General features: G+C 34.3%; 1 protein-coding gene across 1 annotated transcript in view; it reads left to right on the top strand.

Annotated features, from left to right (window-relative positions):
• The window catches only part of LOC140517078 (pro-neuregulin-3, membrane-bound isoform-like), a 488,975-nt gene extending 486,974 nt beyond the window's left edge, over positions 1-2,001 (top strand). Inside the window, exon 2 of the mRNA XM_072627967.1 lies at positions 1,745-2,001. Coding sequence (XP_072484068.1) covers positions 1,745-1,878 — 134 coding nt within the window. The 3' untranslated portion in view covers positions 1,879-2,001. The remainder of the gene's footprint in view (positions 1-1,744) is intronic.
• The last annotated feature ends 13,422 nt before the right edge of the window (positions 2,002-15,423 follow it).

Genomic DNA, 15,423 nt, shown 5'->3' with positions numbered 1-15,423 from the left:
TGATATTTGAACTCAGGTCTTCCTAATTCTTAAGTTTGGCACTTTATCCCTTGTGCCAACTAGCTGCCCCAATAAGTACAACTATAAGCATATAAGTAAATATAAGCATTTATATGTAATGAGGACTGTTGCTGACATGTGACATAGGGGTGTTTTGTGGCTAAAATGGAGGCAGAATAGACATTGTTAGTATCTTCTTCCAAAATCCTTCTCTAAGGAAGCTTCATTTTCTCCCAGAAAAGGAAGCAGAAGTTTGAGACCAGAAGCTTGGCCATACTTCTCTCTTCTGAGAGACGGGTTATTAGGATAGAATGATATCTATCTGTTCCTTAGTCTAGGCAGGGCTTCTCAAACTTTTTCTGCTTGTGATCCCTACGTGCTTCTTAAACTGTAGGGTCATGACTCAGAGTTGAAGAAACACTGTTTAGGTTTAAGGTAGCTTCTAATCACTGTTCCATTAATTGGAAGAAGGGGCCTAATTCCCTGCTTTGTATCCAAGGCTTGATCCTTTCTTCAAAAACACCAGTTTCACAATGAAAATACATAGCTGGTAACAAAGATTCACATTTATATAAGTTGACAGCAGAGTAGAAATCACAGAAGGTATACACCAGAGAATATATACCAGACAGTTGTTTAATAGTTCTTATCACAAATTTTCCATTCTAGCTAAATTAACCTAGTCACAATTTCATCTCTCACCTCCATTACTTTGCACAGGCTTGTGTCATACCTACAATGTACTCCCTCACCTTCACTTCCTAAAATCCCTATGCTCCATCAAGTCTCTGATCATATGCCAGAAGTTCTATGAAAATTTCCTTACTCTCTTATACCACCCGGTTGTTGGTGCTCTCTTCCCCTGTTTTAAATAATTATTTATAGGGTTTATTATTTACATGTTGTATCCTTTCTTGCTTTGGACTAAGTAGAATATAAGTTTCTTGAAGTGAGGGGCTGCTTTCTTTCTTTCTTGTTTCTTTGGTTTTGCTTTGTCTTCTCACTCTCGATTTCTGGGACATGTTAGGAGAATGCTTCTTGATTCGAAATGACTTGCAATGGAAAAATAAACCCCCAAGAGAAAGCTAAAAAATAGCAATAATTTGATTCTATTAAATAGGTAGATCCAGCATTTTTGCATATAAAAGTCTGTTTCAGTATTTGCGACATTTGCATTTTAATTATGCAATAAAGAGAGACACACTGAAGGAATAATTGGTTCTCTTATTAGCCAATTAGAGCTGTAACTAAATACCAGAAATCTACATCGATTGTCATGGAATAGTCACAATATCCATTGATCAGATGTTTTATAACATGTGGTAGCAATAAAAAAGAAAGAGGGAGGTATCCGTTTTCCATGTAACATATTTGTTAAAATTGAAATTAATTCAAGCAGATTTGGAAAGTCTTACTACAATATAATTCAGCTTTTACTGTTAATATGTTTTCTAAACTGGAGATACTTGGTGGTGAGCCTAATGATTAAAGTTTAATTTACAAATATGACAATTTGATAAAGTGACCACATTCTGCGTAACTGGTCCCATATGAACAGAGACAGCACACTGTCCTTTCTGTTCATGTTGTTAGTGCCATAGATACTGTGCTTCTTTTTCTATAATAAAGCCTGTCAGAACATATAATTCTACAATTGCTTATGGGACCTGTTTGGCAAAGGAGGCTTGGATTTTGATGAGATACTGACTGTGTATTTCCTTCCCCTGTGCATTTTCGTTGACAGATACGACTACATATTCCACTGAACGATCGGAGCACTTTAAGCCGTGCAAAGACAAGGATCTTGCATATTGTCTGAATGAAGGAGAATGCTTTGTGATTGAAACCTTGACGGGGTCACATAAACACTGCCGGTAAGTGAGGGCCATCCGCTGACCCACAGTTTTCTGCTCAGTCTGTGCAGAGTTGGGGGGAAGTGGAATGCAGCATAACAGGAGACAAACACAAAAGCCACTGTGATGGATGAGTTAGAACTGTAGATATGGGAGGCCAAAGTGTTTCAACTACTCTGGCATCAGAGGAGTATAAACTAGAAGTCCAAATGATATCCTAAGTTTGCTGCTCTCAGAAAAAACCTATCACATCAGCTTGAGGAGGTGTTATTACAATGCCTATACATATGTATTTAAATGTCATGCATTTTATATCATTCATTGTAAGACTCATACATGTTCAAATATATTGTTTTTATTTATTCTCTGATGTTCAGAAATATTTATTTATAATGAAGCTAACATTTTAAGGAAAGATCAAAGATGAGATTATTCAGAGTCAGACCACAAGTTCAAAAAGTCAACCCTAGCTTCATCTTTTCTGTGTTATCTCCAACAGACCATAGACTTGTCCTAAAGCTGCTAGGAGGTCTTACGCTTTTGTCTCAGTCTGTTAATTCTGTTACAATTTATCTGTTTTTTAAGAAAAAGAAAAATTACCCCTGCTTGTGGAATACATTCTAGTAAGAAAAGCTTTCCAAATGAACCAACATACCTCTGTGGCAGGCCAGTGACTAAGCTGCAGGGTACAAAGACAGTGGTGGGGTTGTGGAAGGTGATTGTTTATGAGGTCTTCAGATTGCAAGATTACACTCCAACTGCCAATAAACAAGGTCCAAACAGATGTAGATAAATAATGCTCTTATGTGCACTGCAGCTTCGTGGCCCAGCACCCCCTTGTAGGAAATCAAATTAGCATCAGAAAAATATATCCTACTGAATTTTTATTCCCAGGACTACACTTGTAATTTGCTTTTTCCTTGAATTTTATATGCTTCAGTGATCATTCATATGCACAGTCCTTTCCTTCCCTTTATTTGTTTTTCTCATATGACACAGTTATTAAATTAATTATTCTGAGCCATGGAGTGTTGAAAATTGTGATGACTTTTTTTTTTCCTTTCACTCGTGCTATTGGTAAAATGTAAAGTTCTCCTGCCTCTCCCTCATTGCCTGATTAAATCAACCCCAGAGCTCTGGAGTCACAAATGCTAGAAAAGAGATCCCTTTCTTTTTGGATAAAATGGAATCTTTGGACAAGATTGGACCAGTTGTTTAAGTCCACAGTCTGGGAGTAGTTCTAATTACGTTCTTTAGCATAGATTATGTTAGTGGACTCCCTTGAGCTAGCCTTGGGACTTCTACTTTAGTAGAAAGAGAGTTGCACCTCTACCTCAGCTTTCAGCGTGACCTTAGCCAAGTCACTTAGCATCTAGTTAACTTTTGATCTGAAAAATGAGAGGTTCATAATGGATGAAAGATTTCTATTTCTACATGTGTTTTTCACTTCATTTGATGTTGGCTTCTCTTTGCCTTTTACATTTTTATTGAATCCCAGAGGATGTGCTATTTTGAATTAAGAACAATTAATGGATGCTTTGTGTCTGATGTTAAAAGTTTTATGCATATTCAAAGACTTTTTTACAATACCTCAGGAATATTTTTTTAAAAGTTGCATTAATAAATTTTTATTTATGTTTTGGGGAAGGCTGGTTCTTCCTTGAAGACAAGATTGCAGTATAGTTATCTCTTCTCTCTCTCTCTCTCTCTCTCTCTCTCTCTCTCTCTCTCTCTCTCTCTCTCTCTCTCTCTCTCGTTTTTCAGTCATCACCTCTGAGTAAATTGGTGTAAGGAAATACCAAAGAGGAAATTCTATTAAAGCAAACTGGCAGATTTTCTGTTACTTCAAATCTTGGAGAGTATCCTGGGAGACTGATAGATTAAGTGACTTGCACAAGGACACAGAGCCAATATGTCAGAGGCTGGACTTGAATCCTGATAGTCAGGTCTCTAAGATCAATTTTCTATCTGCTGCACCATGACTGACTGTCTCTCTGATCATTTTATAATAGATTAAAAACAATCAGTTAGAAAGATTTAGGCAGAACAGTGGGTAGAGTGTTGGAACTAGATTCAGGAAGACCTAATTCAAATTTCAGCTCAGATATTTACTAATTTTATGGCCCTAGGAAAGCTACTTAATCTCTATCTGCCTCACTTTCTTCATCTGTAAAGTGGACATAATAAGAAAGACAGATAGAAAGAGATGGGGAAAGACACATAAAAAGAAATGAGGAGAAAAGGTGAGAGAGAAGGAGGATAATAGCCAGGCAAAGACACAGAAGCAGAAAGAAATACAGAGACAGACACCTTATACGCAGAGAGAATGCAAACAAAAAGAAGTGAAAATTTAGAGTAACAAAATGGAAAGGGGTCTATAATAGGAGCCAAAACACCTGGATACTTGCATTTTCACTCCAGATGTGTCACTTAATACTCAAGCAATTATCTCTTACCATTTTTAAGCACAAATGTCCTTTATAAATGACTTTCTGAACATGTTAACAAAAATATGTTTATATGTGTGTTTATATAAGAAAGTTGAATGAATGCTTACATTTCCTGCCTGTTTCTTCAAGAAAATGGTAAAAAGTGCAACGTGCCTCAGCACTGTACCTTTTTGTATATCATGGCTCAAGTAAGTAACGTTTTTATTGCTAAGAAATTTACGACAACAAGAAGAAACAGACTGTATTGTGGTGTGTGTGTGTGTGTGTGTGTGTGTGTGTGTCTGTGTGTGTGTGTGTGTGTGTGTGTATGTGAAGGTTTGGGGGAAACAAGCTAATTTAACTGATTATCACAGCATTCATCCTTCTTTTCCCTCTTGACTTTAACATTGTTATAATTAAAGGAAGAGACCTCCATTTTTTTAAAGACAAAATTGTTAGGAAAACATGTAGCTAAACTGTTTCATGCTTATTTAACACCTAGTTGAGGACCACTTACCCCTGTGGTCCTAGTCTCCCCATTAAGCATGAGGTATAGTAGCCTTGTTTCTCTTAGATAGAAGCTATTTATCATTCACTATTATTAGGTTGATGAGCAAGAGCTTTCAATTAAACACTTTCTGATTAAATAATATCCACTCCATTCAGATGTTTTTGTTAATATTCTATTTGTTCCTGTCAAAGTAACTTGTTTCCACATTGACTTCATACATTTTGAAAGCATGAAATAAACCTGGGATTTCACTAATAGGAATAATTCAACCAGAGAAGCAGAAAAAAAAAATGTATAAGTAAAAGGCGGAAGGCTGTTACAGCTTCATGAGGAAATGCATTCTGTAGAAAAATGGAGTTTTCTATTCATAGTTACTTTTCTGGGGAAAAGAACCCTCCTCAATGTCTTCACAAACAGAAGTGGCCACTGTAATTTAACCTATTGATAGGTATTTGAATAGAACAAAAGTGAAATGGGGACAATTTCAGGTTTAAAATAAAATGTATTCTTTTCATCACTGAGTTCAGTCAAGATGGCAGCAGTCACGCTGACAAATGTCTTTTCTAGTCCTTCAGTGAAATATGTATTATTCTTAGGTTTGACCTCAAAGATGATTTGGGGAATCTGTGACCTTTTCTTTTTTTCAAATCTACTGAACTGTTAGAAATTTGAAAGTACCTGCCCCCCCAAAAAAGATAAAAAGTGCAAATATAGCCAATGCATTGAGAGATGTTATTATTGAGTTGATGGGGAAGTCATGTGGCAGAATGTTAAGGGAATTAGGATCTTCACTGGCTCTTTCTAGTTCATATTTTAAATAACTAGGTTTTGATATCAAGGATTTCCTTTTGCAGTGCATTGATATCAGTGAAGGAACACAAGCACGCTCTTTCCTAAGTAGAATATTATATGTCTTTCATAAAGTCATATATATGTATATAATATCATATATACACACATATACACATGTGTGTGCCCATGTGTTCATATGTGTGTTTTACATGTATGTATACATATATGTATATATACACACGATAGAGACAGACAGATAGACAGATAGATAGATAGATAGATAGATAGATAGATAGATAGATAGATAGACAGACAGATACAAAGGTACCCTAGGACTGAAGAACAAAAGAGAGAGAATCTGCAGAGCTTTGTGAATATCTATCTGGAACCCCACCTGTTAAGTTGCAATGGGTCTAGCAATTGTAGTTGAAATGCCTTGGGAAGTGATGTCTTAGATATTGAATGACCTGGAAGCTTCTTAACTTGAAGTACAATCCTTCAATTCTCCTGATTAGCAACTACCACATAATTGGAAAAGTTGACTTAGAGACATTTCAATCACCGTTAAGGAAATATTGTGGTACTGATGATCTGATTGCTATTATGCACAATCACACTCCACTTACCCAATTCTTCTTTCCCCACATTTTGTACTCGCTATACATACATACATATGTATGTACATATGTATGTATGTATGTATGTATGTATGTGTGTGTGTATATTCAGGTTTGGGAAATATATTTTGCAGAATAAGAATTCTGTGGTATTGTTATTAAAATGACAAAAAAGACCCTAAGCCCAAGAAATTTCCCATGTACAGTATCTAGGATTGCTTTGTTGTCTGACACTTTGTATGAGTATGGATTAGACTTTGCACTAGGGACACATACTGTGTTCTCCAATTACTAAATGAGGAGGAACACTTTGATGGGAACGGAAGACAATACTAGCTTTTACCCTACCTGAGGATGGTAAAAACGATTCAGAGAACTATGAGTTGGTCAGGATTCAAAAAATAGTAAATGATGATGAGAGCTGTCTCTAGATTAAGCTAATTAGGTTAGTTTATGAGTGAATGTCTTTGAGGTTCATCAGATATTGACTGTTAAATAATAATGTCCAAGGGAGATATCTAAGCAATTACTAACAACTTGGAACTCCTTAATGAAAAGAAGAATTGGAAATACAAGATCCTATTTATAAACCAAGCTCGCAATCACTCTGGAAGATATATTAACTTTTGCACATGACAAGGGTCAATTTTCTAAATAGTTCTTCCAAAGCCTTAAGAGAGAATAACTTACAATTTATTATGTTATAAATAAAATCAAACAGAAAATAATTATACATCTGCCTGTGTTCTGTGGACTGTAATAAAATGATTTTGAAACATCCTGATAGAGATTTTAGCTCTAAAGATAATGTGGTATAATGTCTGTAATATGACACAGAATAATAACAGGATGAAAAATCTTAAGAGGCATTTCAAGTTCATCACAGATTTTCCAAGGTAAACATTGAAACATTCAGCTAATATTTGCTGCAACCCAAATATAATTTAAGTAATTTGCTATAGCTGTGTTCAGAAGTCAACAATGTTCATAATAGAAGGTCTACTGATTGCCCTTGCCATGAAAATATTTCAAGTTATGATGAAACTTCTCTTTATTTTCAATCAGTGTAGCTTGTCAAAATAGTTTCATTTTCTAAAAATGGATATTAACCTTGCAGTACTGTGATGCCAATGAAGTGGATTGTTACTCTCTTCTAACATATTTCTCAATTCAGCATACCTATACGGTAGAGACATCCTGGAATGTTTTATGGTGAATCTTAAGGCTCTCATAAAGGGCATAAAAGTGCATCAATTAAGTGCTGGTCAAATGTTCATAAGTCAGTCATTGAAAACCCAGATAATTTCATCAGAATCTTGCATTGTTGTTAGGAACAATATTTTTTTCTTGTTAAATTTTTTATTTAGTGTTTTATATTTTTCTCCAGTTACAGGTAAAAACAGTTTTAACATTCATTTTTAAAATGTTGAGTTTCAAATTCTCTCCCCAACCCACCCCGCCCACTGAGAAGGTAAACAATTCAATATAGATTATACATATACGTGTAGTCATGAAAAACAATTATATAATAGTAATTTTGTGAAAGACTATATCTCTCTGCATTCTACCCCCCATTTATTCTCTTCCCTCTCTCCTTTCACCCTGTCCCTCCTCAAAAGTGTTTTGCTTTGGACTACCACTTCCCCAAATCTACCTTCCCTTCTATTACTCCCTCCCTTTTTCTTATCCGTTTCCCCTCTACTTTCCTGTAGGGTAAGATAGATTTCTATACCCAATTAAGTATGTATGTTATTCTCTTTGTCAGCCAATTCTGATCTGAGTAAGGTTCACTCACTCCCTCTTACCTACAACCTCTTCTCCTCCCCTATAAAAGTTTTTCTTTGCCTCTTTTATGTGAGATAATTTACCCCATTCTTCATCTCCCTTTCTCTTTCTCCTAGTACATTCCTCTCTCAACCCCTAATTTTATTTTTCAGATATCATCTCTTCATATTTAACTCACACTTGTGCCCTCAGTCTATATCTATATCTATATCTATAGATATATATTCCTTCTAACTACCCTAATAATGAGAAAGGTCTTATGAAATGCAAACATCATTTTTCCATGTAGGAATGTAAATGGTTCAATCTTTTTAAGTCCCTTATGATTTAACTTTCCTGTTTATCTTTTCATGCTTCCCTTGAGTTTTGTATTTGAAAGTCAAATTTTCTATTTGGCTCTGGTCTATTCTATTTCATTGAATGTCCATTTTTCCTCTCATGGATTGTACTCAGTTTTGATGGGTAAGTGACTATTGGTTGTAATTCTGTGTCCTTTGACCTCTGGAATTCACATTTCAAGTCCTCCAATCATTTAATGTAGAAGATGCTAAATCTTGTGTTATCCTAACTGTGGCTGCACAGTACTTCAATTGTTTCTTTCTGGGTGCTTAAAATATTTTCTCCTGGACCTGAGGACTCAGGACCTTGGCTATAACATTCCTGGGAGTTTTTATTTTGGGATGTCTTTCAGGAAGTAATCAGTGGATTCTTTCAATTTCTATTTCACCCTCTGATTCTAGAATATCATGGTAGTTTTCCTTGATAATTTCTTGAAAGATGATGTCTAAGCTCTTTCTTTAATCATGGCTTTCAGGTAGTCCAACAATATTTAAATTGTCCCTTCTGAATCTATTTTCCAGGTTGTTGTTTTTCTAATGAGATGTTGCACATTGTTTTGTATTTTTTCATTCTTTTGGTGTTGTTTTAGGATTTCTTAATTTCTCATAAAGTTATTAGCTTCCATTTGCTCCATTCTAATTCTTTCAGAAAATAACTTTCTTCCATGAACATTGGGACCTCTTTTTCCATTTAGCCAATTCGACTTTTTAAGTTATTTTTCTCCTCATTGACTTTTTGGACTTCTTCTGCCATTTGTTCTAGTCTATATTTTGTGATGTTTTCTTCAGTATTTTTGTGTTTCTCCTTTACCAAGCTATTGACTTGTTTTTTTTTTTTCATGATTTTCTTGCTTTACTTTCATTTCTCTTCCCATTTTTTCTCTACTTCTCTTACTTGTCTTTCAAGATCCTTTTTGAGCTCTTCTATGACCTTAGAACAATTCATATTTTTCTTGGAGACTTTGGATATAGGAGCTTTGACTTTGTAGTCTTTTTCTGAGTGTGTACTTTGATCTTCCTTGTCATTAAAATAGATTTCTATGGTCAGTCATTTTTCAATTGTTTGCTCATTTTCCCAGTCCATTATTTGACTTTTTAACTCTTTGTTAAGGTAGAGTTCTGCTTCCAGGGAAGAGGGTGAACTGTCCCAAATTTCAGGGTTTTGTGTAGCTGTTTTTAGATATACTTCTAGGGACCCATAAGTTTTCAGTTCTTTCAAGGTTATATGATCAAAGGAGAGGAGTTTGCTCCTCTCCTGGTCTGTGCTCTGATCTGTGAGTGACCGCTGCAACTCTTCTCTGCCCTGGAACTGTGAGGAGGGTTCCCTCTCCACTGCTGCCTCAAGCTCTGCTGTGCTAGTGCTCCTCCTCACCCCACCAGCTCTGCAATACTGTTACCATGTGTGGACCAAGAGCTCCAGAAACAACTGCTGTTGTTGCTACTGCCACTGCTATTTCAGTCATTCCCAAGATCCACTCCAAGATCAGCTGTGCTGATGTGGCCTGTGTTGAACTGTACTTCTCTCTCAGCCTGGTGCACAGACCATTCCTGTAGACCTTTCAGTTTATCTTGAGCTAGAAATTTGTTTCACTCTGCTTTGTGTGTGTCTGTTCTTCTGCTCTAGAATTTGTCTAGTTTAGAGTCATTTTTGAAGGTATTTGGAGGAGGTTCATGGAGAGTTCAGAAGAGTTCTTGCCTTTACTCTGACTTCTTGGCTCACCCTCCAGAACAATGTTTTGTTTTGTTTTGTTTTGTTTTCCCAGATATATTATCTCTCATTTTGTGACTTTGCCAAGGTCATGATGATGAGTATAGACTTTGAAAGAGTGTATTCAAAAGAAAAAAAAATGGAAATACAAGAAAATGAATAACCAGAGGTGAATACAAAGGACTTGCACGTGTGCTCTTAACAATGGTGTCAAGAAGCGAAAAGTCTTAGATGACTAAAAGATTGTGAGGACCTAAAAAAAAGTACATTTGGAGAAAGAAAAATGTAAGGATAGTACCTCTGCACATCTGTATATGAGGAAATGTCAACAGATGCTTGGTTTAGGAGAATGATCTTCAAACTGGAAATATTTGAACAAATGGGGAGTTAAAACCCAAGAGAACAGGAAATAGTAAGACAGCACCTTGCTCCTTGAATAGAATTTAAATCATTTAGCCAAAGTCAATTACATCCCTAGACACTGAAGGATCTGTAGGATTGATCACAGAATTGCTGCTCACAATTTTTAAGGAACAATAAAAAAGGAAAAAAGTGCCAGAAAGTTGAAGGTGGAAACAATCCAAATTTTAAATGAGGAAAAAGATAAATTTCAGAATCCAAATACTAGTAAATTTTCTAGCCACACTCACCAATAATTTAACATGGATTATTAAATACCTGATTTTCCTTGATTATTTTCCCACATGATTAGAGTACTATTTACTAAGCCATTTCTCCAAAATATTCCTCTTTTATACATAGAAGTACTGATTAAGCTAACGGGTTTATTGAAGGGCAAAATAATTCCATCATCTGTTAGCATATGGTTTCCCAATAGTAATGTCCTGAATATTGTGATTTAGCATATTCAAAATTTCAAAACATTAGAGAAAAAAAAACACCCATGATATACTTGTGGTCAAAATAGAGAAAATAAGATTAGAAGATAACAGAGTTAAGGTGAATTTTTAACTACTTGAAGCAACATGGACTCAAAATCTAAATCTAAAGAGAGATTTATTGTGGTATCCCACAGGTTTTTGTCTTATTCTTATTTTTAAAATCAATTATTGGAATGAATTAGTAGAGAAGGCAATATGCTTTAGCAGATAGGGAGTTATGCTTAGAGTCAAAGGACTTTGATCAAAATCCCAGCCTCGCTATTTACTAGGTCTAAGATCATTAAAAAAAAAAAAAAATGATTGTAACATCTCTTAAATTTATTTATTCTTCTGTGAAATGAGACATTTGGACCAGATGACCTTTAAAATCCCTTTCAGATCTAAATCCTATAATTCAAAATATGTTCATTAAATTTGTGGATGATACAAATTTATAGAGTTTAACTGGCATAGTTACTGATAAAATCAGAATTCCAAAAGGTCTTTCTCTAACTTTGAACAATGTCCTATATCTAATATGCTTAAATTTCAGCAGTATAAATATAACATCCTGTTCTTATTTTTTTGGTTATTTTCAAATAAAAAAATTATTTTGTCTTTCTACTTCCTTCATTCCCAAATATACCTTTACTAATTAGTTTCTCAGAAGGCCATCTATTACAACAAATAATTTTTTAAAAGAGAAAAACATCAGTTTAGTAAAAATAAAAATCTGTTTGACAATATATACAATATGTCACGTTCATAGTAAATCACCTCTTTAAAAAGAGAGAGAGGAGTACATGTTTTTCCTCTTCTTCTGGGACAAAATTTTCATGATAATTAGACACCATTCAGTTATGTGGTTTGTTGTTATTTTTCTTTCTATTTGCATTGGTGTACTTGTTAATATTTTATTTTCCTGGTCCTATTTACTTCACTTTGATTCATTTTATACAAATTTTCCCATGTTTCTCAAAAATATTCATATTAATTATTTTTAGCATAGTATTATTCTATTTCTTTCATCTACCACATTTGTTTAACCATTTCACAGTTGACACTCATCTGCTTTGTCCCACTTCATTGATGTTACAAAAAATGCTGCTATAAACATTGTGATGTGTATAGCACTTTTCTTTTTATATTAACTGCACAAATAGAAAATGAGGGAAACCGCAACCATGTAGCAATTAAATGTATAAAGGTATTTTAGAAAACAACCCCAATATAAGACAATAGCATTATGTAATTTTCTTAAAGTCCATTGTAATCTAAAATTTTATTCGTGGAATTTATTCATAGAATATTCTAGAGATAGAGTGCTTCTCCATTGTCTTCTGATCATAATGCCTCTGAATTGTTGTATTCAGTTATGGAAACTGCACAAGGAAGAGTGATGAAATAAAACACCCAACTGATGATTCCAAAATCATATATTAGTAGTGATTAAAGGAAATGGCAAAATTAAAAAAAAGAGGAATTTCATATTTTGCCCTTGGAAGTGTGTCTCGATAATTTGTATATCAAACATTCCATGTCCAGTTTTCTTTATCGGTACCATTTTTCTCCTTCCTCTTTCCTTCCTCCTTCCTTACTGCTGTCAAGCATGTCCATGCCTCTTCCTTTCTTAGACCTTCACTTAACCCTGTCATGACTTCAAGCTATCAACCCATTTTATTCACATCTCTTTTCCATTTCATTGGCAAGCTTTTAGGATGCCATCTACACTTATTATCTACACTTCTTTGACTGCCACTTACATCTTTATTTCTCACAATCTGACTTCTGACTAACAATCTCTCAAAATTGCTGCCTTCAAAGTTGCAGTAATGTCTCAAGTGCTCAATCTTATTCTTTCTGAGCTCTGCTTCTACTTGACTTCTTTACTATAGTTAACCTTACCAGTCATGTTCTGGGTGCTTCCTCCTCCTTTGATTTCTATTACACTACAATTTCCTGGTGACCTTCTTTCTGTTTGACTGTTTATTCTTGATTTCTTTTGTTAGACCATCAGGCATCTTTTACCAATGACATTTTCCTCTCACGTTTTCCCCCTCCAGGTCCTTCTGCTTTTATCTATTTATAACTCATTTAATAATTTCATGAAGTCCAAAAGGATTCAAATATTACCTCCATGTAGACAACTGCTAGATCTCTGAATAGAACCCTATCTAATATTTTTCCTGAGTTCCACTCCTGAATCACCAACTGTCTCATATTTCTATCTACATCTCTTCCCTCAGCAGCTCAAACTCAACATACAAAAATAGATATTTTTTCCCCTTAAGTACATATGTCTTTATTGAGGAATCCACCATCATTTCCAGTCACTCAGGCTTACCACATTGTACAAATTCCTGACTCTTCCATTTCACACTTCATATCTTACACATTGCCAATTTCTATTGATCATCCATCTGTAGTATAATTCAAATCTGTCACATTCTCTTGATCAGAAAAGCCTCTAGCCTAGTTTTAATTCCACATTAATTCTGACCTGGACTTCTACCATTGCCTTTTAATTGGTATTTCTCTTTCCAGTTGCCCTTTCCTTCTCTAATCCATTTTTTCACTTTTTTTCTAAAACCTCATTGATTTTTAACTGCATTACTGCATTATTACAATAGCCTTCTAATTGGGACCCTTGTCATTCTCTACTCTCTCTAGGTTATCTAATCCCAGTATTTATATAGATACAAAATATCTATTATTAAGAAATGATCCTGATCATATTATTTCCTTCCTTGAAATGTATATATGACTCTATTTCCTCTATTTTAAAAAAAGCAAATTTTACCCTGCCATTTTAAGGCCCTATATAATCTTGATGCCATTTTATATTCTTAAAACTATTTCATATTATTTTTCTTTAGTCTATGCTATAGAAAATCTAGCCTATTTTGATACTGTTTAAGTTTGATATTCTCTGTTCTATTTCTGTGCCTTTAGCAAGTTGTTCCTTTTGCTTGGAATCCATTTCATCCTCATTTATTCCTCTTATAATTCTAACCCTCTTTCAAGGTACCTGTTCCTATAGAAATCTTCCCTGATTCCTCTACTTTTTAGTGTTCACTTTCTCCTCATGCTATCTTATATTTCTTTATCTTCTAGTATATTATATATCAACCCACTACAACATAAATTTATTCAGCTAAGGAAGTGACTTTTTTTCAAATTACCTTCTGACTTCCCAGTACAAAGGAAGGTACCTTGAGGGAAGTAGGTACTTAATGAACATTTCTTAAATTTCATTGCTTGATAAAATTGAATTATTTACACATTATCTATGGCTCTGGAGTACTCTTGATATGAGACAAATGTGTCAAGAACCAAGAAAATATATATTTGCAGAGAATAAAAATAAGGCTATCTGAAATGAAAAAGACTACACTGAGAATTAATGACTTTCTCAAAACTAAGATGTTTATACATAAGTTATTTCAGAGGCCGCAGAGCAAATATTTGGTTATTATAATAGTTCAACTTGTGTGACTTACATTTTTAAGCATTAACTCCACTGCAGATTTAAATTCAAGGATGCTTTACATTTAGACATGACATAAGAGGAAGGAAACTTAATCACATACATTCAAATTGAATTCCATGGCCTTGGATTATAGGGTCTCCTCCTTCATAAGATATTAAGAAGTAAACTCCAAATAGCAATTAAATGACTATTTGTCAGTTTAAGTGTGTTATATTGAGAATTCCTTCCAGGTATTGGTTTGACTAGGACTACTGAGGTCTTATTTAACTTTAAGATCATGTAACTCAAATTTACTCTGAGTATTTAATAACAATATAACCTCAATACTTTTGTTATGCACAACTTTTTTTTTTTTTCATTCTCAGGACTTTCTTTCTAAGAGATACCACCTGAGTATATCATGGTCTTACTAGTAAAGTGTATTGAAGATTGGGATATTTGTTATCAAGTACGATTGCTTTTTTAAATCCTTTCTACATATGCTCCCCATGGTTTGATTATTTGTGAACATCTGTTTTTAGGGTACATGTGGAAAAGAAGTACAGTATTTATGCAAACATATAATTAATCCCAAGGAGAATCTGTTCAAGAAGTAATAAAAAGTACAACTTGAATGAAAGTGGAATCTAATGGAGAATAGCAATGGGAGTCCTTAACTTTGTTTCCCTAAGGACTATTATTATTAAGGACTATCATTACTACCTGAGAATTGAACTACTATATTTTTAGCTCCAAAAGCACTGAAAGATCCATAAGATATTTACATGAATTAGAAATTTACCCTTGCTCTTTTGTGTGCATACAACACATAGAACAATGGGAAACTTTATGTTAGCAGAAAATAAAAACTAGAATTTATTTAGTAGTTAATATTTTCAAAATGACATATTTATATTATTTTATTCAATCTGATCTCAACTTTATGGAGCAGATGTTATTATTGTGACCATTTGGTAAATGAGGAAATCAAGGCAGAGAGTCATTTCTCCAAAATCACACAGCTGATCAGTGTCTGGGAC

The sequence above is a fragment of the Notamacropus eugenii genome, chromosome 1 (genome assembly GCF_028372415.1).
Source record: "Notamacropus eugenii isolate mMacEug1 chromosome 1, mMacEug1.pri_v2, whole genome shotgun sequence".
NCBI lineage: Eukaryota > Metazoa > Chordata > Mammalia > Diprotodontia > Macropodidae > Notamacropus > Notamacropus eugenii.
The sequence above is the reverse complement of the archived record's forward strand: the minus strand, read 5'-3'. Positions and strand labels throughout refer to the sequence as shown.